The 27247-nt window shown below is 43.7% G+C and overlaps 1 protein-coding gene across 1 annotated transcript; it reads right to left on the bottom strand.

Annotated features, from left to right (window-relative positions):
* Window positions 1-1356: 1356 nt before the first annotated feature.
* map1sa (microtubule-associated protein 1Sa) lies at window positions 1357-27134 on the bottom strand. The gene is made up of 7 exons (XM_069679173.1): window positions 26981-27134; window positions 20218-20319; window positions 9905-9987; window positions 8175-8315; window positions 4419-7536; window positions 3541-3746; window positions 1357-3454 (listed from the first exon to the last, which is right to left on the bottom strand). Exons 1-7 carry the CDS (start codon window positions 27132-27134, stop codon window positions 3299-3301), a joined length of 3960 nt encoding a protein of 1319 aa, XP_069535274.1. The 3' UTR covers window positions 1357-3298.
* Window positions 27135-27247: the final 113 nt, after the last annotated feature.

Genomic DNA, 27247 nt, shown 5'->3' with positions numbered 1-27247 from the left:
TCTCTTCAGATGTTCAACATGAGTCTGGTTCTGCTCGAGGTTTCTGCCTGTTAAAGGAAGTTTTTCTGCCAATGTGCCGAATGTTGCTAAGTGCTACTCATGGTGATTCATGTTGGTCTGATGACGATGATCTGTTAGTCAGGTCTGATGTATCTCCACCACCGCTCCTTCCTTTCCTCCACAAGTGTGCTGCTGCTCCTCCTGCTGCTCCTCCTCCTGCTCCTCCTGCTGACTTTCATTCTGCAGTAAATGTTTATGAGATGTCAGACAAATGAATTTCCCTTTGGGGATCAATAAAGCTATTGTTTTTGTTAATGTCTGATGATGATGATCTGTTAGTCAGGTGAAAGTTATGCTATAAGTCCAGCAGGGGGCAGCTGAGTTCCACTTCAGTGTGACACTGCTGCTCATTAAGAGATCACCAGAGAGAGTGTGTGTGTGTGTGTGTGTGTGTGTGTGTGTGTGCACGTGGGAGGGGGAGTCTGTGATGTCAGGAGGATATTTCTGGATTTAAATGTGGATATGTTTCCCGTTTCAGAATTAACTGAGCCTTCGTCTCCTCCTGCAGACCTCCCGACTCCTGCTGGAGAACAGAGTCTTCGTCTCCTCCTGCAGACCTCCCGACTCCTGCAGGAGAACAGAGTCTTCGTCTCCTCCTGCAGACCTCCCGACTCCTGCTGGAGAACTGAGCCTTCGTCTCCTCCTGCAGACCTCCCGACTCCTGCAGGAGAACAGAGTCTTCGTCTCCTCCTGCAGACCTCCCGACTCCTGCTGGAGAACAGAGCCTTCGTCTCCTCCTGCAGACCTCCCGACTCCTGCAGGAGAACAGAGCCTTCGTCTCCTCCTGCAGACCTCCCGACTCCTGCTGGAGAACAGAGCCTTCGTCTCCTCCTGCAGACCTCCCGACTCCTGCTGGAGAACAGAGCCTTCGTCTCCTCCTGCAGACCTCCCGACTCCTGCAGGAGAACAGAGCCTTCGTCTCCTCCTGCAGACCTCCCGACTCCTGCTGGAGAACAGAGTCTTCGTCTCCTCCTGCAGACCTCCCGACTCCTGCTGGAGAACAGAGTCTTCGTCTCCTCCTGCAGACCTCCCGACTCCTGCTGGAGAACAGAGTCTTCGTCTCCTCCTGCAGACCTCCCGACTCCTGCAGGAGAACAGAGTCTTCGTCTCCTCCTGCAGACCTCCCGACTCCTGCTGGAGAACAGAGCCTTCGTCTCCTCCTGCAGACCTCCCGACTCCTGCAGGAGAACAGAGTCTTCGTCTCCTCCTGCAGACCTCCCGACTCCTGCAGGAGAACAGAGTCTTCGTCTCCTCGTGCCGAGTCCTTTCACAATAAAACACACTGCAGGCACTCTGTTAAAGGGCATCTTTTATTTTGAAAGAATCATTAACATTAGTGTTTCAGTACACACATAACTTGCGTGTGTTGGGGGGCGGGATTATAAAGTTGTGATGTCATGAAAAGAAAGTCGTTAATTATAAAAACTGATCAAAAACTATAAAAAGTTAAAACCATAAGAAATAAAGTGAGAAATGCAGAAAAGGTCAAAATATTTCTCAATCTTTAAATACGACTTATCTAATCTTCAAACTTTATTTAAAGAACATCACAACTTTAACATTAAATATTTTGACTTTAATGGTTTAAATTTATTTTATTTTGAAAAACAGTCAGACGGCTGATCAACAAACTAACAGACACTTGAACTCAGCGTTTCAAAGCGTTTCATCATCCAAATAAAAACCTACATTCTGTTTCAGCCTTTAAAGCTACGTTCTGCTAAACGGTGACCACAGTCAGCGAGGCGTTCGTACCAAAGTTCACATTTCAGGTGTCGTCAGACGTGAATTTCAAAAAGGAGAAAAAAATTAAATAAATAAATAAGTTAAAGATTGAAATGTTTGTTTTTATACGGACGGTCAAGTTTCATCTTCATGTTTCAGATTCAGAATCTGAAATATAATCAGAATTTACTCCTCAGATTCAGCTGGCTGCATTAAACCATTTAAAAGTCCTACATGTCCCAGAATGCACTGCTGTCAGAACCTTCCAATCAGAGAGCTGGAGACTCTGTTGCGGGGCAGATAACAGCAGGCTGAGGTCACAGGTTCCTACATTTAATCGATTCACTTGTTGATTTTGGAAACATGAGCAATCAGCTGAGGCTCATGGGTAATGTAGGATTAAAACATTTCACACAGTAAAAGTAAAAACTATTTTTCTCAACAAAGAACGAGTCAAAGTGTAAAAGTGATTCTCTTCACTACAAACAGGTCAGATCTGAGTTCACGCAGGTAAACAGACGTGAATTAAACAGCAGAAGAACGTGTGGTCCCAAACATCAAACAGCTTCACGTCACTTCCTGCTGGATCACAAACTTCAACAGAAACTACAGACATGTTTTCTAACTAATCATTAATTCTTTAAGAAAACACTGTTTATAATCACGAGAAGGTCGTCGTAATTATACTTTAGAGCATCTCAAGGATGAGTTAAGAGCAAGATAAAACACTAAGAGTTACATCTCACTGAATGAAAACAAAGAGAAACAGGTCATGTGATCATTTCATCATTAGGACGTCTTCTGTTACAGGATAGAGGTTATGTTATCGTCCTATGAAGCTCACATTATTGTGCACTATAACAATCATTAACTGTGACACCTGGAGATAATCACCTGATAAAGATGTCAGACTTACTCATTAAACTGAAACAGAACGTGAAGCTCAGATCTTATAAAACTCTCTGATTTATTTTTTGTTCAGGACGCAGCGATTCAAAATAAAACTAACGACAGCGGAGCACTGAGCTGCTAGAGAGGACTGTAGTTAGCAAGTTATGCTAACATTAGCTACAATCAGCTACCTACTGCCGCATGTGGTTCTGTTTTTAGCACTGAGCTAAATGTCCTGTGTGACCAAGTGTTCATAACCTGCTCATGCTAATGTGCTAATGTTTGTTAGCAGCTGAGCTGAAGGTCCTGATCCAGCAGACAGGAAGTGACACATAGTGACAGCTGGTAACCCTGCGGTGATGTCACACAGAACAGGAAATGTAAAGAGAACTGTTTCTAATAAACTGGACTTCCTGTTTCATCACCCTGTGGGCTAACAGTGATGGCGGTGCAGGGAGTAACTGAGCATGCTCACTAAAAGGACACCACCAAAGGGGTGGGGCTTTAATCATCTGTTCATTGCTCTGGTTTGGATGTAACCATGACAACAACGAAAGTCTCCTCTTCGTCTCCTGGTCCACCTGGGCAGAGGTCACAGGTGAGGTGGGCGGGGCTCTGGCTCTCAGAACTCGACCTTGCAGGCGGGGAAGGTCTCCTCCTGCATGGCCACGGTGCTGTTGCTGCCCAGTACGGTGATTGACAGCTCCCTCTGCCTGTCGTGTGTCTCCTGGTACCACTCGTGCATCGCCAGCGAATCAAACGTCGGGATCAGCGTCACCTGAGGGGGGGTCAGGGAAACAGACCAGTCAGGAAGCAGAACATAAAAAGATGATACAAACAAAGATGGCTGACGGCTTCACGGACCTGGACGTCCGGCCAGCTGCTCTTCCCCTCCAGCAGAGCGTCCAGGATGCTCCTCATCGCCGCCTCCTTCACCGAGTCATCTCCACTGATGATGTAATGAGACGAGCGAAGACGTCTGAAGAACTCCAGGTCCACGGAGGAGGCGGAGCCACCTGATGGCAGGTAGGCTAAGTCAACGTACACCGCAGAACCTACCGCTTTGGAACCTGAAAGTAATAAAAAAACATATCTGGTCTCACGAGCTCTCATGCTCATGTGTTCTCACAAGCTGTCGCATGTCCTCGTGTGTACACTCTTGGTTACGGAGCATCTTTGAATGCACACGTCACTTTATACTACGAAACGTTAATTAACTTTAGTCCAGCTGAAACGGGCTACTTCAACAGCCGCGTGGCGAGTGGTAATGATGGCGGAGAATTTAAATTGCACCCCGGCCGATCAGAGAGAGATTCTCACCCCCAGCATAACAGACAGGTGGAGGTATGTTGATTAAAAAGGCATGTTTATGTTTAAATAAATATACTTGTCACAGCACAGCTCGCTCGGAGCGCTGAATGTCCGTTGTACCGCGATCTGTCTGTCCGTCTGACATATTGTGCAAGAAAAGATATTCGGATAGTTTGAACCCATGTGTTTTTTTTTGAAGGAATAATCCAACGTAATTTTGGGCCAATTTTGGCAGCACTAATGAGAACTGTAAAAAGTCTGACAAATACAGAGGCATTTAAATAAAGAGGTCTACGGCTCAGGTTATAAGTGCTGCAGTGTCTTTACACGCTCCTTACTTATGTCTTCACAAATAGACATTAAAATAAACAAATCAAATGAAAAAGAATGAAGAAGGTTTCATGAGTTTTACTTTAAGCCTGCCTGCCTACCTGAGGATGAAGGTTTCGAGTTTCCGATTCTGGAGCCTCCTAGTGAGTTTCTGGATGAAGGCTTCGTATCGAGGCTGGAGGTCATCCTCAGGGACCCCGTGGACATGCTGGTCTTTGACTTCCCGCTGTGGGCCGAGGGGCTTCCAGAGGTCATCTTCTGCATCGAACCCGTCGGTTTCCTGGTCTTTGAACTCTTCAGGTTCCTGCTGGAACCATCAGGCTCAGCATCGGCCATACAGGCTCCCGGTTGGGGGGGTAATGGGGGCAGATCTTTGACAGGGGCTGGAGGTGGGTCATGGGAGGAGAGCTGCCCCCCCCTTTGGGAGAAGTGTGGACTGGGATGATTGGATGGGTTAAGGCTACTGGAGTCATCATCAGAGTCCATATCTGCAGTGATGGAAGGACAGTCCTCAGTCCCGGGAGGGACATCAGAGTCCGTGGCTGTCAGAAGGGAGTCGCTAACTGATGTAGGCGGAGTCTCCTGACTGTAGGCCGAGAGGCAGTCGCTGCTGCTTTGGTCCTGGGACTGGTTGTTGTTGTCGGAGATGTCTGGAGAGGTACTTGAGGTGAGTCCAGGACTAACACGCTGCTGATGGTTCTCTGGAGTCTTTGGATGCTGGAACTCACATGGAGACACCAAACAGAGATCCACGTCATGAGGAACATCTGAGATCAGTTCTGACATGGTCTGGATGTGTTCCTCTGATCCATCTCCACAACGTCCATTATGGTTTGATCTCAGTGGTAAGGTCATCCCTGTGTTCGAGTCCGAGTCACTAAAGTGTCCGTTAGAGTAGACTCCCAGGGGTCCTTTGGGGGACACCACCTGCTCTAAAGAAACTGACAGGGATTCATCCACCTCTGTAGAGTGAGGAGAGCTGATCTCAGCTGGCATGGAGGTCACTGAGGAGGAGTCTGGCAGGATGTCCTTGAAAGGACTGAGCATCAAAAGACCAGACTGTTTGTCCTGAGAAGACGCAGAGTTATCCAGACCTTCCCTCAGAGAGCCAAAGTCCGAGGTCCTACAAGAACCTCCCAGGTTGTAGTCGAAGCCCAGAGCAGACACTCTCTCCCCGAGGCTGCTGTCCTCGCCTAAACCCTGACGGTCCTCTTCAGGGGACTGGTGCAGAGTCTTTTTCTCTGAGCTCATACAGATGTCCTCTTGTCCGTTCTTCAGGGAGTTCCCGACCAGCTGGTATGCATTTGGGGAGAATTCAAAGTTCGCACTGTGATGACCCTTGGCCTGGTCCATCCCTGTACTGCGAAACTTCTCTGGGCTCTCAACGTTCAGGCTCTGGTTCCCGTTAGCCTTTGTTCCATCAGAATTCACGACTGCAGAGACCGTTGAGTTCGGACCACTGTTCCCGTTGTGATCCTCCAGTCGAAGTCTTTCAAATTCAGCAGTCACATCCTCAGGTGTGGACACCTTGGAGTGATCTGCCTCCTTCTGGTCTTCCTGTTCCTTTGACCCTGGCTTACCTTTTGTCCCTTTGTTCACAGTGTCTTTCTTTGGAAGAGTCCTATCTTTCTTAAGGACCCCGCTCTTTCCTGAAGCTTTTTTAAGTTCTGTACTTGCTGTTGAAACTCCACTTGTTGCCTTCTTCATTTCTTTAACTGCTGGTTTTGCTGTTTTCTTCTCATCTGGTTTGACATCCTTCTTGCTGTCTTTTTTTGGTTCAGGTTGAACGTCCTTCTTTGGTTTTGTACTTACAGTTTCCTTCTTTACAGCTTCTTTCTTCTTCTCTACACCCTCTTCCTTCTTTCCAGCAGCAGGAGCCTTCTCGTCCTTTTTCACTTCCTTTTTCTCTTCTCTTGACATGTCTTTCTTTGGAACAAGCTTTTCAGCAGGTTTCTGTGGCTTTGATTTGGCATCCGAGTCCTTCAGTTTTGGCTTTTCATCCCCATCCTTCTTCTCTTTAGGTGCAGGCTCAGCTGCTGCCTTTGGCTTCGTTTTCACCTCCTGTTTCTTAACATCAACTCGTCCAATTTTGTCTTTCTGTAAGGCACTACTGGCTCTGAACTCCTTAGACTGTGACTTAAGGCTTTCTCGACTCTCTGCTCTTTTTGGTTGTTTTTCTGTTTTTGATGTTTCCAAGTCCTTCAAACAAACAAACGGATGTTTGAGGAAATCCAGATGTTTGAGTTTTTCAAGTCCATCCAGAATTTTGGTCTGCGGAGTGCATCCTGGGAAAAGGACGCGTATGATCTTCTCATGAGGGCTGGATGGATGCCAGACCAGCAAAGCACAAATGGAAACAAGGCATGGCAGTTGAAGATCGGAGCCCTTCACATTTGATCCGTTGTTTGGCCAAATCTGCATCAAAGCCTCAAGGTTTTTGCTGCCACTGACTGGATTTAACGTATACAGCTCCAGGCGGCCCACTCCCATCTTCTGGAACAAGATAACTGGTTCTATAGTGGGTCCGTTTGACCGGTTCAGAGGTTCAGGTTTAATTGCGAGTCCTTGTAAGTGCTGCAGAGTTAGCGCCACCTGGTCACAGCTTCGCAGCTTGCCTGGGTCTCCCTGTAAGGACTTCAGTCTGTCGGGAGCGTTGAGGAAGACCACCCCGATCTCAGGGGAGATCAGGTTCTTCATCCAGTCCTCTTCGGACTGAGCTCCAGCAGACTCTTCCTCCTGCTCGGCCACCTTCCTCATCAGCAAACTGTTTACCCCTGGCAGATTGTCCACCCCGATGTGAGTCAGGAGCACTGAGTCAATCCTGTCAAGGTGTCGAACCAGTTTCCAGAAGCAGGAACGAGGATCGGAGCCGCCGTTCACCAGGACGTTAAAACCGTTAACAGCAAAGAAGGCAGAGTCGCCTCGCCCTCCGGGGAAGATGTAGCAGCAGGGCCGAGACAATTTCAGGAACCCCACAGTGCTCGGGGGCTCCAGGAGCTCGAATGGTGACTCGGGCTCCAGTGACTCAGAGAGGTACTCTGTAAACTCCTGCAGACCCTCCATCTGTGGGAGGACGGGGGGGGGGTTGATCTGGATGTTTATGAAGTCTTGCAGGTGATGTTTCTCTAACACAGAGTCCTTCCAGACGCCGTAGTCTGGACAGCTAAGGGTGAGGCTGGCCTTCATTGCCGGGTCTGCAGAGCTCAACAGCTCCCCCACCTACAAAAAGGAGGAACTACATGAGAGATAAGAATGACCGATGATTTTTATTTTGAACAAAAACAGACTGTGAGCTGTAAATCCAGGGAGGAGTAGGATTTAAAATAAAATAAACTGTGCCAAACTTTGGTAAACTCAGCAAGTTAGCAGGACCGAGGCTGTTCGTACACACTGAATCTGCTGCAGTGAGTTTACACAGAGTGCCCGGAGTGTGTATTCAGCCCTCATTTACACTATTTTAGAGTTACAACATTTTTGAAGCTCGAAAAGTTCTTCTTTTTGATACACCCGTTAACTTGAAGGATAAGTTGCACATGATCTCAGTTAGAGGTTGTCCCCATAACCTGAGTAACTAATTAGCTGCAATTAGAACAACAGCAGGGCTGATAATCACTGCAGAGATGTCTCACACGTCATACGTCTCACACTGTTAAACTCTGCAGGCTGAGCTGAACACAAACATCCTGAGGAAACATGAAAGAGAATGAATGATCCCCACACACCAGCCTCTCTCTGTTTTAAATACATTTTTATGACAAATATTTTGAGGTTGGAAATCCACAAATTCCAGATTAATCCGTAACAATCAGGTGTGAATGGGAGCAGCTGTTTGAGCAGCATCACTAGCTGATTCTGACCTCTTCATCAGACAGGATGTGGACCAGGTCTTTGAGAGAGAAGCAGCCGCTCTGACACACGATGTCTCCACTCTCCTCAACACACTGACCCGCCAGAACCAGAAGCTTGTGACGTGACGAATCACAGAGCAGCCGACGCACCTGAATGCATCACACAGGAAACACATCATCATCACACAGGAAACACATCATCATCATCTTCAGACAGGAAACACATCATCACACAGGAAACACATCTCACGCAGACGCACACACTATGAGGGATGAAGCATATAAAAATGCATGCGCACCAGTACTTCAAACACGTACCTGCCTGCCTAACTTGCACTCACCTGACATAGTTAATTTAGTCACCTGTAGAAGCAGGTGTGGTGTTGAGTGAGGCTACAAATGTCAGGTGCTTTGCAATATCGAGCAACGTCTGACACACCACTTTACACTAAGGGGGGGAAAAAATCCAGTCACATGTCCGGCACGTGTCGGGCTGTCGCGTCTACTGCTGCACATCAGTGCAGGTTTGGGCCAAGTACGCAGCAAAAACTAGTTATAGCTGTGCTACATACGCTTATATATTACACAAAAACAACAACATATACCTGCAATAATGCCAAACAGTGTGCAGAACCATTGGATGAATAAATACAGCTGTCGAGGAATGACGTGAAAATGTTGGGTGTCAGTCATGCGTCTCGACATCGTGCTGTGCACTTGGCACAAACCTGCCCTGATGTGCAGCGGTAGACGCGACAACCCGACACATGGCGTGTCAGACATTGCTTGATAGTGCAGCGCACCTGACCAATGTAGCTTCACTCAACAACACACCTGCTACTACAGTTAATTTTATTATGTCAGGTGTAGCGTTGGTGTGGCGTATGTGTTAGTGTTACACAGGCGATCATGTTAACGTGTTAACATCACACCTAAATGAAAAGACATATCACCTACACCACATGTGCATGACACCTGTGTTACAATTGTACGCCTATGGTAACGGTCAGTGTTGTGTCAGAGGTCAGTCAGATCGCAAAGGTCTTCTCACTCACTCACACACACACACACACACACACACACACACACACACACACACACACACACACACACACACACACACACACACACACACACACACACAGAGACACACACACACACACACACAGAGACACACACACACACACACACACACACACACAGAGACACACACACACACACACACAGAGACACACACACACACACAGAGACACACACACACACACACACACACACACACACACAGACACACACACACACACAGAGACACACAGAGACACACACACACAGACAGACACACACACACACACACACACACACAGAGACACACACACACACACACACACACACACAGAGACACACACACACACACACACACAGAGACACACACACACACACACACAGAGACACACACACACAGAGACACACACACACACACACACAGAGACACACACACACACACACACAGAGACACACACACACAGACACGCACACACACACACACACGCACACACAGAGACACACACACACACAGAGACACACACACAGACACACACACACACACACAGAGACACAGAGACACACACACAGAGACACACAGACACACACACAGAGACACACAGACACACACACACACACACATACATACACACACACACACACACGTTCTGGTTCAGTGTTGCTCTTTAATAACCTCTGACCTCGGAGCAGATGAAGTCCTGAGCTGGATTCACAACAACCTGAGTGTCCAGGACGTCCCCACGGTGCTGCAGCGTCCTCTGACCTGCAGGGGGAGACAGAGGGGATCAAACTATAAATCAGACAGACAGACAGACAGGCAGACAGACAGGCAGACAAGTACTTCCTGACACTTCTGGGGAGATGGCGGAATGAGCGTTCGAACTTTTTGCAGGCTCTGATACCTGGCGTGAAGTTCCCTGGTTTTACGTGGACAATCTAACGAGATGGCCGGAGGTAGCAAAGATCCTGGCTACTCATTAGCCGCTCTTCAACATCTTTGGATAAAGGTGGAGGAGGCGAGGAAAAGGGGACTCACTGTGGATGTTCACTACATGACCAACCTGTACGCATGTTAAAAACAATGTTCTTTAAGAGCAATCTTTGGGACGTAATGTTTGACTGTCACCAATTTGATTCTACAAGGTTCATATTTACATTTATCCTGCGTTGAGTTAGTTTACGCACACAAGGTATTCTACATGATGTTTTCTTTGTTATCCTTAAATGTTAGAGGTTTAAGAAACAGCACAAAGCACACCACAACGCTGCCTCCCTGGACACCTTCAAGAACACCCTCTAAACACACCTGTTCACCACGGCCCGTGGACTAAAACTCACCACCTGTTTTCAGAGCTGTGTTACTGATCTCTTTCCGCCTTATTTGTTGTCTGTTCATTAGACAACATTGGGCATTGGCTCATGGTGATCATTCATCTGAATGACTTCAACTATATTCTCGTTAATGTTTACGGGTTTAATAATCGGGCCAGAAATAAAAGATTGATCTATAATTTAGTCACTTTGATTGATGAGTATATATACTCATCAATCAAAGTCATTGTTGCTGGAGACTCTAACGTGGTCCCAGATGAATGGCAGGACAGAAGTCCTACCCGATGTAACGCTCCTTCATTTAACCCTTTGGTATCTGATTTTTCCAAGTCATTAGATCTTGTTGATCTTGTTGGCGAAAAAAGAACCCAGACAAAAAAACAATACACCTGGGATAATAATAGAAGACGAACTCTCCTACTCTCTCCATTTCCGTTTGGAAACTCCGTAGTAATCTAGTGAAAAGCGACTCATTTTGCAGTAGGATACGCTCCTTGATAAACGAGGTCTCCCCTTAAAGGCGGTCGCAGCGTGTAAACTCTGTGCCCTCAAACCCCTAAATTGTTTGATAAACAAGTTAGACTTAACTGAAAACTAAGAAAATATGCAGTAAAGGGAACCTGCATGGGATGACTACGAGATCAAAGACAAGACGGAAAAAAGAAAACAAATCGGAAGTGAACGAAGCGCTGACTTCCAGTCTGCAGCCGCTGCAAACAATGGCAGAAGCAGGTGAGATTAAAAAAACTCATTCTGGACCTGAAAAATTCAATCTCCGGAGAAATTCAGGACTTCAGGGTGGAATTTAAAGACTTTCAATCTGACACAGAGCGAGACATTAAGAACAGAACACAGAACACGCTGGATCTACGACAAGACATGGACAAAACAAACAACAGAGTAATGGAGCCGGAGACCAGGGTGAGTGAACTCGAGGATGAAAAACTTGAGCCCCAGAAATCACTAAAACACCTCACCTGTCGCATTACGGATATGGGAGATCAGATGGACTATATTAAAAATAAACCGAGGCAAAATAATGTGTGAATTTACCACATAGCGGAGCTGAGTGAAGGAAACAACATGACAATGTTCATTCAGAAGCTGTTTAAAGACGCTCTGCAGGTGCAAAGAGTTTCAAATCACCCACGCACACAGAATAGGTATACGGAAAGAAGGGGATCGTTTCGTGGGACCAATTCTTGTGCATCTCTGGAACTACGACAGTAAGAGATCCTTTTGAAGCAGGCGTGCATATACCTGGACCACGACTTTAAATGTGAACAGCGGGCATCCTACAGATCCCTCAAAGTATTCAACAAAGGCGGTACAACAACTATATACTAGGGCCGTCAAAGTTAATAAGGCGTAAACGCACATTCCCTTTACGTGCGTTCTATTATTCTGACCCTCCGCCCGCCCAGTACTTTGAGAAATCAGGAAGCGATGCAGCCGCAATGTTATAGCGAGCAGAGACAAACCTCGGTGAGCAGAAATAGAAAAAGAAAAGGGTCTTTTAAATGTTCAGCCTCAACGCCCAGCTCGAATGTTCTCTGACAAGACAAAAGTTATTTGTATTTACTGTCGATGTGAACGGAGTCACCACCGGCAGTGTTTCCGCTACATACATTCTGCCGGTCGTTCGCTCGCTCTCCTTGTTGGAAGAGCACTGACACAGTGACAGGAGTCACAGGACCTCAGGACGCTCTCTGTCCGCACACAATCATATGCAGTTCTGTAATCAATGAAGCTTATAAAAGGTGCAGATGTCATTCGGTAACGATCGATCGTTTTGATCGCTACGTCACTAATAACTTCCGTCGTGCACACGCGGCTCACGTGCTGTGAGAACTGAACTGCGAGAGAAAATATTTAACTTTGTGACTTAATGAAACAGACTGCTGATGAAGACAGTCAACACAGCAGACAGAGAGACAGACAGAGAGAGGGGGCGGGGCCAGCAGCTGTGCAGAGAGCAAAGGTGCAGGTGTGTTGGGGGACTGAAGCAAAGCAAAGTGATCAGATTAAAGTAGTTTGTGAATTAAAACATGAATTAAGGTGAAGCAGAGAGAACAATCAAACTGTGGAAGGAAGAAATCAGCATCTAGAAAGAGTTTAATCCAGACTGAGTCAGTCTGCATGTGACGTGCTTCTCACACAAATCACTGATATGTGCGATGATCACCATGTTCTGCTATCAGCATATGTTCTGAGCGTGCAGAACCTTTGAGGTTATTCTGTAGAATATTCTGGACAGTATTTCTCATTGTTTTGAGATGTTGCAGTAATAATAAACATACATTAGCATAAAGGAAGCATATTTGTCCATTCCCATGTTGATAAGAGGATTCAAAACTAGAGCCCGACCGATATTGGAGCAGTGCGACGATGGCTTATTAAAACAAAACCCTGTATCTTCCTGCGGGGTTGTACGGAGTTGTAGACGTGTAAGCTTGTTGTTTAGAGCGTAACCGCTGTGAAACTAGCAGCCAATAAAGCTTAAAGCTCCTGTACCTTCGTTATTATCGAACTTCAAACTAACTGAGAGCCCGACTGTACACACGGGATCTCGTCTGCGCAGTTTAGATGCTCAGAGGGTAGAAACAGCGGTGCTCTGAAAGCAAGCTTTGGCTGATTACTGTGATTTCAACATGAGTTTGTTGCTCACAATGTTTCGCTCTGTATGGGAAAGATGATGCTTCCTGATGCTTCCCTTCGCTGTGTGTGCTGCTCTGCTCAGCTGTGACGCGCACTCTGGCAGCGACAGGGACGTCCTCATTTCCCATCATGCCTGCCGCCTTGTGCTGACTGAGTAGTTTAAGTTGTTAAGTTTGTTATTTATGTTCCAAAATGCAAAAACATATTTTGTTACTGTTTTTAATGTGTCTGTTTAGAACAGACGTTCTGCATATGTTGGTAATTGTCATCTTTGTGTTAGTTTATAGTCGTAACCACGAGTGAGGAGGCCGTTACATTTCTTGACTGTATTTTGTTGGAAAGATTGAGATTTTGGCTCTTGGCTCGTTTGTAGTTGGAAAAATAGAGAGTGTAGAAATCTCTTTCCTAAACGTTTACTACCCACCAGATACAGGACCACAGCTTATGTGTCAGCTGACTTAATAACAACAAAAAGTAAGGGAGTCGTGATATTAGGAGATTTGAATCTAATACTGAACCCAAAGTTAGACTCCTCGAATGCAAAGATACACAGAGCAGAAACAAAACGCGAGCATCTTGAGGAGAGCAGGTTCGGAGATCGGCCTCGTAGACATTTGGAGAACACTTTATCCAAACAAGGAAGAGTATACATGTTACTCAGGGAGACGTGTGGTGTAGACTAGACTACTTGTTTAAAAACAATGTAACATTGGCTCAATACATATGTCAGATCATGCTGCAGTTTCACTTAAATTAACACTCAAAAACAGTAAACGTCAATCTAATGACCGACTAATGACCGATCAGTCAGGAACAGTAACGGACAAAGACGACATTGCAGAGGAGTTTGCAAGTTACTATGAAACTTTATATAGAAATGAATTAAAGGTAGATAAGAATCAGATTAGGAAATATCTGAGTAACTTTACTTTTCCAAGAGTATTACAGGAACAAAACAACGAACTGACAAAAGCAATAACAGCAGAAGAAATTAAAGAACAAATAGAGGAACTGAAAACAGGACGATCTGGAGATGACGGATTTACAAACGAATTCTATAAAACATTGAAGGGACAGGTAATCCCACTGCTGTTATATCCCACTGCTGTTATATCCCACTGCTGTTATATCCCACTGCTGTTATGTCCCACTGCTGTTATGTCCCACTGCTGTTATGTCCCACTGCTGTTATATCCCACTGCTGTTATGTCCCACTGCTGTTATATCCCACTGCTGTTATATCCCACTACTGTTATGTCCCACTGCTGTTATGTCCCACTGCTGTTATATCCCACTACTGTTATATCCCACTGCTGTTATGTCCCACTGCTGTTATATCCCACTGCTGTTATATCCCACTACTGTTATGTCCCACTGCTGTTATGTCCCACTGCTGTTATATCCCACTGCTGTTATATCCCACTGCTGTTATGTCCCACTGCTGTTATGTCCCACTGCTGCTACGTCCCACTGCTGTTATTTCCCACTGCTGTTATGTCCCACTACTGTTATGTCCCACTGCTGCTACGTCCCACTACTGTTATATCCCACTGCTGCTATGTCCCACTGCTGTTATGTCCCACTGCTGTTATGTCCCACTGCTGCTACGTCCCACTGCTGCTACGTCCCACTACTGTTATATCCCACTGCTGCTACGTCCCACTACTGTTATGTCCCACTGCTGTTATATCCCACTGCTGTTATATCCCACTACTGTTATGTCCCACTGCTGTTATGTCCCACTGCTGCTACGTCCCACTGCTGCTACGTCCCACTACTGTTATATCCCACTGCTGCTACGTCCCACTACTGTTATATCCCACTGCTGCTACGTCCCACTGCTGTTATGTCCCACTGCTGTTATGTCCCACTGCTGCTACGTCCCACTGCTGTTATGTCCCACTGCTGCTACGTCCCACTGCTGTTATATCCCACTGCTGCTACGTCCCACTACTGTTATGTCCCACTGCTGTTATGTCCCACTGCTGTTATGTCCCACTGCTGTTATATCCCACTGCTGCTACGTCCCACTACTGTTATGTCCCACTGCTGCTATGTCCCACTGCTGCTACGTCCCACTACTGTTATATCCCACTACTGTTATATCCCACTGCTGCTACGTCCCACTACTATTATATCCCACTACTGTTATGTCCCACTGCTGTTATGTCCCACTGCTGTTAAAAGCTTAGAATTACGCATTAGACACAGGACAGTGGGCACAGACATGCAGCCAGCCATAGTAACGCTTATTCACACAGTGTATCGCTTCTTAAGATGGACTATGACACAATATCAGCCAACAGATTAAAAGCCATTATTACACATATAATTAATACAGATCAGTGCGGCTTTATTCCAGGAAGGCTTCTAGCAGATAACATTAGGCGAAGACTTTCTGCTAATAACCCTAGATGAAGGCTTTTGACTTAGTGAGTTGGCCTTTCATGTTTGACACTTTCAGACACTTTGGCTTAGATGAGAATTTTACTTTATGGTTACAAGCAAACTATAGTGATCCAAATGCCAGAGTAAAAACAAATGGTACACTGTCAAAAAGATTTATTATACAAAGAGGAACCAGACAGGGAGATCCCCTTTCCCCTCTTTTATCTGCCATTTATGTAGAGGTGCTCGTGGGAGCAATTAGACATAAGATGTAAAAGGAAAAGAAACGCAGAAACTAGCACTCTACGCAGATGATGTCATACTTTACTTACATCACCAGAAAAGGTCAGTACATAAATCAATGAAAACAACTGAGGAATATAGCAAATTCTCTGGATATAAATTAAATAAAAATAAATGTGAATCGTTAGTTATCAGGAAACAAGTTAGCCAAGATCTTAAAAATGAATATAAACTTAAATGGGACGCACGGAAGATAAAATGCCTAGGCATCAAAACTAGTCAGAACTTGGATGAACTGTATGACAACAATTATACTGTTTTGGACGTAAAATAAGGCAGGAGCTTAACAGATGGAGATTAATACCAGATGGAATACTAAGCAGAGGAGATACAATAAAAATGGTGGTTCTTCCAACATTTTTATTCCTATTCCAAGTATTACCAATACCGATAAGAAGAGCGGACTTTAATAAATGGAATAAAATGATTTCAGACTTTATACGGAATAATGGAAGACAGAGAATCCAATTCAAAACCCTTTAACAACAAAAAGAGGAAGGAGGATTAAGTGTTCCACATCATGCTTCACACATTCTCACAATGAAGTGGCTGAAAGGGGAAACAGAAGTCAGATGGATCAATATAGAAAAAGAACTGGTAGAGATATCAACTGGGACATTACCATTCATAGGAGAAGGATCATGGAAAATAAAAACAGGGCAGAGACAATTTATTCTAAACACTGTAAATAACTGGAAACATATATGCAAAAAACTAAAACTAAACAGTGAATGTGTGCACCTCAGAGAAATGGTGCACGACCCTGATTTAAGTGTGACAAAATAGGAGACTGTTGGGTGAGTAAAGGATGAAAAACATACTCGCAATTACTCACAAACAGTACAATAAACTCATTTGAAGTGATGGCTTCAAAATATGGATTCGATCAAAAACCTTTTTTTAAGTATTTACAGGTGAGGAGTTACCTCCTGAAACATTTAGAGGAGGATGAACCAACAGATGAGTTGGTACAGTACTTGGCTCAACATAGAAATAAAGCCAAAGGAAACCTTTCAAACAAAATACTGCAGAAGCACACGATTGTAGAAAATAAGGTGACGGAAAAATGTGAAAAAGAACTAGAAATGAATATCGCAGTGGATGATTGGAAGGACTCCTTATGTGGAAATCTTAAGATCTCACAATCCAAATACTGGAGAGTGAGCATGAGGTACTTCATTACACTCTGTGAATGCTGTAAGTATAACGCCCAGGAAGGGTCAAGCTGCTGGAGGCGATGTGGAGAACAGAAAGCAAACTGTTCACATACGTTTTTTAAGTGTCCAGTATTGTTACCGTTCTGGAAAGAGGAGGAGAAAGCGTTAAGGGACATCTGAAACCAGAAAATGATTAGGAATTAATTTACTGAGAACAATAAAAACTGCTGACATGCATCTCTTTGACATACTGCGTGTGACAAGGACATGGAAACAACAACATCCACCTAAACCAAAACTTTGGTTTACAACAATAGAACAAGTTTTGGATGCCAAAAAAGTAACGTACACAATTACAGACCAATACAAAAATCAAATAAGATGTATCCTAAAGATAGACTTGGTAGACTGGCTAATTATATACATTTAAACCAAGACCTGCAATGAATAGGCACTGTAGTATGTCAGCAACTATGAGACAAGGTATAATCACAGAGACAAACTATCCTTAGACAACTGGAGGCCTACAACACTTAGCTGATTAGTCCTTTATTATTCATTCTAACTGCAGAGTCGATGGCAATACTTAAAAACTGTTGAAATACTGGAGACGCAATTCATAATCAGCCAATCTGCTGAAGATACAACACTTTCTTTAAAAGGACAAATTATGGTTTCCAAAGCAATCGATGAAATGGAAGTTTTTTTCTGAAGCATCTGGTCTGACATGAAACCTTAAAGAATGTGAGCTCCGAGCTGCTCACAGCAGTGACGTACGCAGTGTAGCCAAGAAGAGGACAGATATCTTGGATTAATAATAACACAAAACACATCCATGAGAACTGACTTTAATATCATTCCCAGACTGAAAGATGTACAGAAACGATTAAACCACAGGCTCATGTGAGACCTCTCTGTACACCTCTTCAAAAGGAATAAAATCAACTCCATCATATTTAAATGTATTTGGAAAAATAAAACGCATTTCCTACACAAATCACCGTGAGTAAAAGATGATGATAATGGGCGGTTAAAAGCCATGTAAGTTAAATGGTTAAAAGAATGTATTTCTCAACCTCACTCTCTGTGGTACCACATTCCTGATCATTTATTTAATAAAGTCGAGTTACTAAGTTCCTGCTCAGCTGTGACTGAGGAGAAAAAAAATTATCATTTCCCAGCGTTTTTCTCCACACAATTTCATTTTATGGAATAACAGGTTCCTCACCACTAATAAAAAACCTATTTTTAAAGTGGACTGGTATGAAAAGGTCTAACATTTGTGTATGATTTACTGAACACAGAGGGACACCTGTCATCACAAGAAATGATCACAAAGTACAAAATAACTTTGTAAACAGGGTACGATCAAATCTGTAAAGCCGTTCCTTTTTGTACGGGGCGAGGTCACTTTGAGGAAACGCTCTTTTCTTTCATATTTTATGTCCTGTTGCTCCGAAAGTCAAGGAAACACATTTTAAAATGGTGTCTGCGATCTATTCTGTAAATGATTGATTACATCAAAGCTTTAAATCTTCTGTTCCTCAGAAAGTGAAACCTTTGAACATCTTTTTTTTTACTGTTCACTAACTAAACCGTTTTGGTCCAATGTCCACAGCTGGTTGTCTTTAAACATTGATAATATACGCTGGTTTACCTGCAATGATATTATATCTTTTTTGGATAAATTGGACACAAACATTTCTGATCTTGTTCATTTCATAATTATTTTGGAAAAATATCATATTCACACTTGTAAGGGGAGACATTGTAACCCCTCTGTTTCAATGTTCTTGAATTATTTTGCCAACTCCTATAAGTCAATGAAGTGCCTGAAAAAAGTGCCCTTCTGTGCTCTCTGGGTTAGTTTTTGTTTTATTGTTTGTCTTCAAGATTTTGTAAAAGATATCTGTGTTAAATTAAACACTGTAAATATTTGTGATGATCTTCCCTAACAGGCTTTGTAAATGTCTTTGTGTTGACATATGGGTTATAAAGGAGGATGCGTACTTGGTGCAAGTATTCACAGTGTAGTACAAGTACAGGTCGATTTTGTGGGAGTGGGCGGTTTAAACTTTACTGCAGGCGGGAGTGGGCGGTCAAAAAATGAACAGCAGGGTTTTTACTGGATGTAAATTGTAGAAATTCGTCTGTTTATGTTTGTCAATGATCAGTGTCTGAAAATAACCTTGTTTCTTTAGAATAAACACCAGGTGAACAGATTGTTCACAAGTCCTCTGCCTACATGACTGCACAGGATCCAATGAAAGTCCTCTGATTCTCTCTCTCCTTGCGTTTTAATGCACCTGATTTACTGATGTTAAAACACTGAGGCGATCCCACTGCCCAGCAGAAACAAGAGACAGCAGCGTAACTAAATTAATGATTTAAATGTCCAGACAGACAGGATCTGATGTTTATTAAAGTTCTGTGTGCTGACCATCAAAGAAAGGTCGGCTGCAAGTGTTGTTGTACTTGTTGTTGCTGCTGGATCACACGGCTGTGCGGCTCAAGCAGGAATCTCCCTGAAGTGAAGCAGGCGTGTGTTGAGGAAGCGGTGAGCTTTTACTCGTCCTCTGGCACCACCAGTGTCTGCACATTGCACCTCTGTTTATTAATACTAAACAACACAGTAACGCTTTTTCCCTGCGGGACAGAGAAGACACAAAATCAATGGAACTGTATTGTGCGAGCGGGATTTAGAAAACAGTCCCGCAGGGCTCTACTCTCTGGAAACATGAGCTGACCTTTGACCCCGAGCCAACAAGAAGTGCTCTGCTTCCTTCCTGTCTGCTGTGGTTACCATGACAACAACAGGTCCTGCAGTGATTAGTTTCTGTTGTTTTTCGTCCTCGTTAACATCTGTGATGTCATCACATGATTGATGTTAATGAGGTCAACAAAGGAGTGTCCTGATTGGCTGCTGAGGACCAGGATCAAGAGCAAGTGTGTGTGTGTGTCTGTGGGCTATTCAGCAGTCTCAGCTGACTGATTTCATGTGTTTACATCAGACCACACACACACACACACACACACACACACACACACACACACACACACACACACACACACACACACACACACACACACACACACACACACACACACACACACACGTTCATTCAGTGTAGGAAAAAAATGCACATCAAGCTCACCTGGGACGTCCTCTGACAGGAAGGCCGAGTGTCTGGACACAAAGAGCTTCAGCTGCTGGTCCAGAACAGAAACCTGCAGGTCTACAGGCCAACAACGCACACCTGGACACACACACACACACACACACACACACACACACACACGTATCAATATATCAGCTTCATGAGTTTGTGGGCTCATTAGTGAAATTAAAATATGCAAGCAGGCCTGATATAGAACATTACAATATTGTTGTGAGGTGAATCCAGGCTGAACTGAGCTGCATCACTCATCCGACACAGATTGAAACCTGCCTTCTCTGTTTTCAATAGTCTGCGGGTCCAACAGAACAAAGTTCTGGTTTTGTTCTGACAGCTCAGAGTGAGACCTCCCTCCGTGTTTCCTCCTATCTCTGTCATATGAACACATTTCCTCCTCAGCAAACAGGAAGCTCCAGATATTTATAAACACCACTTCCTCTTTGTATCTCAGCACGCATAGAACCGGCCTGAGCAGACACCCAACACTGAACAGAAACGTGCTGAAAACACTGTGTAACAGACCTAAAACAGCTCTATAACAGACCTACAACCGCTCTATATCACAGATCTATAACCGCTCTATAACTGCTCTATAACCGCTCTATTACTGACCTATAACAGCTCTATAACAGACCTATAACAGCTCTATATCACAGATCTATAACAGCTCTATAACAGACCTACAACCGCTCTATATCACAGATCTATAACCGCTCTATAACAGATCTATAACTGCTCTATAACCGCTCTATTACTGACCTATAACAGCTCTATAACAGACCTATAACAGCTCTATATCACAGATCTATAACCGCTCTATAACAGACCTACAACGGCTCTATAACAGACCTACAACAGCTCTATAACAGACCTACAACGGCTCTACAACAGACCTACAACGGCTCTACAACAGACCTACAACAGCTCTATATCACAGACCTACAACAGCTCTATATCACAGATCTATAACCGCTCTTTAACAGACCTACAACAGCTCTATATCACAGACCTACAACAGCTCTATATCACAGACCTACAACAGCTCTATATCACAGATCTATAACCGCTCTATAACAGATCTATAACCCCTCTATAACAGACCTACAACAGCTCTATAACAGACCTACAACAGCTCTATAACAGACCTACAACAGCTCTATAACAGACCTACAACAGCTCTATATCACAGATCTATAACCGCTCTTTAACAGACCTACAACAGCTCTATATCACAGACCTACAACAGCTCTATATCACAGATCTATAACCGCTCTATATCACAGATCTATAACCCCTCTATAACAGACCTACAACAGCTCTATAACAGACCTACAACAGCTCTATATCACAGATCCATAACCGCTCTATAACAGATCTATAACAGCTCTATTACAGACCTATAACAGCTCTATATCACAGATCTATAACCGCTCTATAACCGCTCTATAACAGCTCTATATCACAGATCTATAACAGCTCTATTACAGACCTATAACAGCTCTATATCACAGATCTATAACAGCTCTATATCACAGATCTATAACAGCTCTATTACAGACCTACAACAGCTCTATAACAGACCTACAACAGCTCTATATCACAGATCTACAACAGCTCTATATCACAGATCTATAACCGCTCTATAACAGATCTATAACAGCTCTATATCACAGATCTATAACCGCTCTATAACAGATCTATAACCGCTCTATAACAGACCTACAACAGCTCTATAACAGACCTACAACCGCTCTATATCACAGATCTATAACCGCTCTATAACTGCTCTATAACCGCTCTATTACTGACCTATAACAGCTCTATAACAGACCTATAACAGCTCTATATCACAGATCTATAACAGCTCTATAACAGACCTACAACCGCTCTATATCACAGATCTATAACCGCTCTATAACAGATCTATAACTGCTCTATAACCGCTCTATTACTGACCTATAACAGCTCTATAACAGACCTATAACAGCTCTATATCACAGATCTATAACCGCTCTATAACAGACCTACAACGGCTCTATAACAGACCTACAACAGCTCTATAACAGACCTACAACGGCTCTATAACAGACCTACAACAGCTCTATATCACAGACCTACAACAGCTCTATAACAGACCTACAACAGCTCTATATCACAGATCTATAACCGCTCTTTAACAGACCTACAACAGCTCTATATCACAGACCTACAACAGCTCTATATCACAGACCTACAACAGCTCTATATCACAGATCCATAACCGCTCTATAACAGATCTATAACAGCTCTATTACAGACCTATAACAGCTCTATATCACAGATCTATAACCGCTCTATAACCGCTCTATAACAGCTCTATATCACAGATCTATAACAGCTCTATTACAGACCTATAACAGCTCTATATCACAGATCTATAACAGCTCTATTACAGACCTATAACAGCTCTATATCACAGATCTATAACAGCTCTATTACAGACCTACAACAGCTCTATAACAGACCTACAACAGCTCTATATCACAGATCTACAACAGCTCTATATCACAGATCTATAACCGCTCTATAACAGATCTATAACAGCTCTATATCACAGATCTATAACCGCTCTATAACAGATCTATAACCGCTCTATAACAGACCTACAACAGCTCTATAACAGACCTACAACAGCTCTATATCACAGATCTATAACAGCTCTATTACAGACCTATAACAGCTCTATATCACAGATCTATAACCGCTCTATAACAGACCTACAACAGCTCTATATCACAGATCTATAACAGCTCTATTACAGACCTATAACAGCTCTATATCACAAATCTATAACCGCTCTATAACAGACCTACAACAGCTCTATAACAGACCTACAACAGCTCTATATCACAGATCTATAACCGCTCTTTAACAGACCTACAACGGCTCTATAACAGACCTACAACAGCTCTATATCACAGATCTATAACAGCTCTATTACAGACCTATAACAGCTCTATATCACAGATCTATAACCGCTCTATAACAGTTCTATAACAGACCTATAACAGCTCTATAACAGACCTACAACCGCTCTATAACAGACCTATAACAGCTCTATAACAGACCTACAACCACTATATCACAGACCTATAATCACTCTATAATACCCCTTTTCCAACAACGCGAACCTGGTTCTAATTCAGGGCCGGTGCTCGTGCTGGTTTCTTTCTTTCTTCCTTTCTCTCACAATAACAATGACGGACTACATGCTATGTTTGCCGTTGGCGCTGCTCCTTCCGAAATCACATTAGATCCCAAAGACAACACATTTGTGCGACTCGTTGTGCTTTCCATGGACGGTGACTTCTCATGAGAAGAAAGGTAATGATCCACCCATTTTTATTCTTAATAAGACTGAACGTAAGATGTTGTTAGCCTCTCTGCTAGCCCGCTAGCTCGATTTTGCTTGTTATTTAGCATCAATTAAACTGCCGTCTATTAAACAAATCAGTAATCTTTTTACTACGTTAGCCAGGGAGCGTACACGACGCCAGAGTTCTGAAACACTCATCTGGATGCCGTCAGTGACGGGGAGTTGCTGGGGCAAAACAAAGTGACCATCTCCGGCTGTGATGTTGGACATTCCCTGATCGGTGGCCCGCCTGCGTACCCAATGCAACATCTGCTCATGAAACCTTCTTCAGATACTGGCAGACTGAAACCTGCTGTGTACTTCTACATATGTGGTGAACATGGCGATAACTGATTGATCAAAAATTGATTTTATAAAAACTGAGTCACAGACGGGTCTCTTGTTTCATTTTTTAGATAACATTTATACATGTGTACAAGCTTTATACAACATGGAGTTTAACTGTGGCAGAGCTGCTCCATGGTGCAGGCCAGCTAACATCAGCGGTGGCTGCAGCGTCCCGTCGGCCTCGGCGTCATCGACTGCAGACAATTCTGTAAAAACACAATGAGAACAATGAACAAAACTTTTCCATTGCACACAATGCTTGCCTAGGAGTCAAAAGTTAAGTGACGTTAGTTTATGAGCTAGTGGCAAAATGTAGCACGTTAGTAGCATGCTAATGCTAGCAAGCTAGCTAGCTCGCTCTCGGTGAGCTAACATTACCCAAATATAACTACAGGGTTTAACGTAACATCGATTTGAAAATGAGTAGCACGCCAAACACAGCCTAGTAATGCATGTCTGTTAACAAGGCAAACAAAAACATAACTTACCTTTATCAGAGCTCTGAAAGTGTAACGAGTCCTCCACCATCGACTCCACGACCGTCACCGAGTTTAAAGCCCCGGTGAGTCGGCACGCCGGTCTGTCACCGAGCACCAAACTGCAAGGAAGCAGCTTGTCTCCTCGGCCGACCACTGCTCTGCATTTATATCCATAACATTCCTTGTTTTGTGTAGCTGAATGTAGAAAAACGGACACTATCGCTTGGTTTGTCTCTTTGGTCACGGCAACCCCACCCCTCGCCCCTGACGTAAGCGGTTCACGGTTCCAGACCAGCAAAGAGTTGGGGCCGCTCTGGAACCTGTTTTCCTGGCCAGGAGCCGGTTCATTTTCAGTCAAAACACAAAAAACTGGTTCGCAATTGAGCACCGGCCCCGAAACTGCCTTGGTGGAAAAGGGGTATAACAGACCTATAACTGCTGTATAACAACTCTATAAGAGCCCTATGACCGCACTATAACAGACCTATAACTGCTCTATAACAGACCTATGACCGCTGTATTAACAGACCTATAACAGCTGTATAAAAGACCTATAACAGACCTATGACTGCTTTGTAACAGACCTACGACAGCTGTATTACAGACCTATAACAGCTGTGTAACAGACCTATTTAGGTCAATAACATTAATAACATTGATCATAGATGACACTCCAGTGTGAGTCTTCCTCACTCTGAAACAGAGCCAGCCCGTGTTCACTTCAGTCTCATGTCTGATATAAACAGAGTCACTGATCGTTATATTATATATTTGTCCCCTGCAGCTGCTGTTTGTTCCACTTACACCCAAACAATGTGATAACTGTATGCAATAAATGAAACCCGAGTCTGTTGGTACTGTTTGTACTGTACAGACTCACTGCAGACTGAAAACAACATTAGGCTGATTAACACACTAAAGCGGCTCATTTATTACACAATTACTAACAGTTAATAATAAAACATTCACTGTGGATCACTGTCACAAGGTCAACAGGTCCTTTGCCCAGGCTGTCACTCTGATGAACAGCTAACTCAGCCAGAGTGTCAGGGACAATAAATGTGTAATGACCTAATCAGCTGTACATGTGAGTTCTACAAACATCCACTGTGCAGATATGTTATTTATTTTTTATTGTCATTGCTTATTTCACACTCTTATCATGTATATATTATCACTACATCGAAGGTCAATCCACATTCTCTGTAAATACTACAACAATCTACCTCTTGTACAACCTGATTCACAACGATATTTATCTCTGAACCTTTGCATCCTTTATTGCACCATTTTCTATCGTCTCCGGTCTAGGTCTGTATGTAGTATTTTTAGATTTAGCTTTCAGTGTCCAAGTGTCGGTGTTACCCTGTCTAACCTGTCCTTGTTTAAGTTTAGTATGTCTGTTTAATATGCATGTCTGTATATTGAGAGCATAGGAAACCCAGATCAAATTACTTGTATGTGCCAACATACTTAAATAATATTTTTCAATAAAGCTGATTCTGATTCTTTTAATAGCACGAAAAAGAAAACCAGTCAAGCAACAAGCAACACTTAACATCCGGTGGGTAGGGGTTTTCAAAATAAATGCGTCAAAGAAGGGAACAGTGCTTCTGACGGTGTTGAAAAGTGATGAAGTTTTAAATTTAAAAAAGTAATTAAATAATGTTTAAGAAATGGTCATTCTAAAATCATTAGCTCGACTTAGATAATTTTGTTTGGACTTATTGTGAAACAGGCAGCAGAGAGCAGACACCGTCACGTGTTAACCACGGTGTGAAATTTTATTATCCAAAAATAACCAACACACAGCTGATATATTCGACTCTAAACTGAGCTAAAACTGAATTTTGTGCCAGATTTCCTGCGAGAGCTTCACGGAGTTTCGGAAGCCCGACATTTCCGCCGGTGTGTCGGACAGGATGTCCGTTGTAATATCACCTTTAGATTTAACCATAAAATAACAGAAACAGCTGCTCAGCTGTCTCACGTGGCGGAGAGGAATGATAAAAACCGTATCCCGTTTAAATGAGCCCATGCAGGGCGTTTCCTCGAGTTACCACCATGAACACATGATTATACTAAATGAACCAACCTGTAATAAATGTAAATATGAATACAAACTGTTCTCTTTTTGTCTGATGGGACTCTTAACTAAGGAGGAGGAAACTACAGAGGGGGCTAAGTTAGCTTGCTACGTTGCACGTCACTGGGTTAGCATGCTAAATTCGTCTTTTTAATCCCTGGAAATGTTTTAGTGTAGATTTCACGGTTTTCATTCTACCGACAAGAGAAAACAATCTTTAACAATCCAATCTATAAAAATAACAAAGCTCCAGTGTGAAAAAACTGAACAGAGAAACATATTTTTATGGTTAACATTTTTGGAAACAACAGCACACGCAGCGCCGTCAGCTCGGTGGTTTTATTCTGAAAGGCCCCTCTCACTTCCCGCCCTGTGGACCAAGGCTGCTGCTCAGTTCGTGTGTCTCTGGTGCCGGTGAACTTTAGCAGAACTCACCTAAGTCTATCTGCCGCAGCAGCTGCTCCAGCAGGCCGGCGGGTCGCAGCGCTCCCACCACCACCAGCACCGAGTAATTCGCCGCAGGCCGCGAGGAGCCGGTAGGAGAAGAAGCGGGACCGCCGCCCCGCTCCGCTGCTGCAGCTGCCGCCATCATGGTTTGGACGGTCCACTATGACGTCATTCGGACGCAAACACAGAGGGGAGCCTGCTCTGCTGTTATCAAAGGCGGGAAAGTGTGTTATTTGGCACACGAGCCTGCAAATC

The sequence above is a fragment of the Semicossyphus pulcher genome, unplaced genomic scaffold (assembly GCF_022749685.1).
Source record: "Semicossyphus pulcher isolate SPU_LCO1_2020_fin unplaced genomic scaffold, fSemPul1.0.p SCAF_37, whole genome shotgun sequence".
Classification (NCBI taxonomy): Eukaryota; Metazoa; Chordata; class Actinopteri; order Labriformes; family Labridae; genus Semicossyphus; species Semicossyphus pulcher.
Note: the sequence above shows the minus strand (reverse complement) of the source record. Positions and strands in the feature narration are given on the sequence as shown.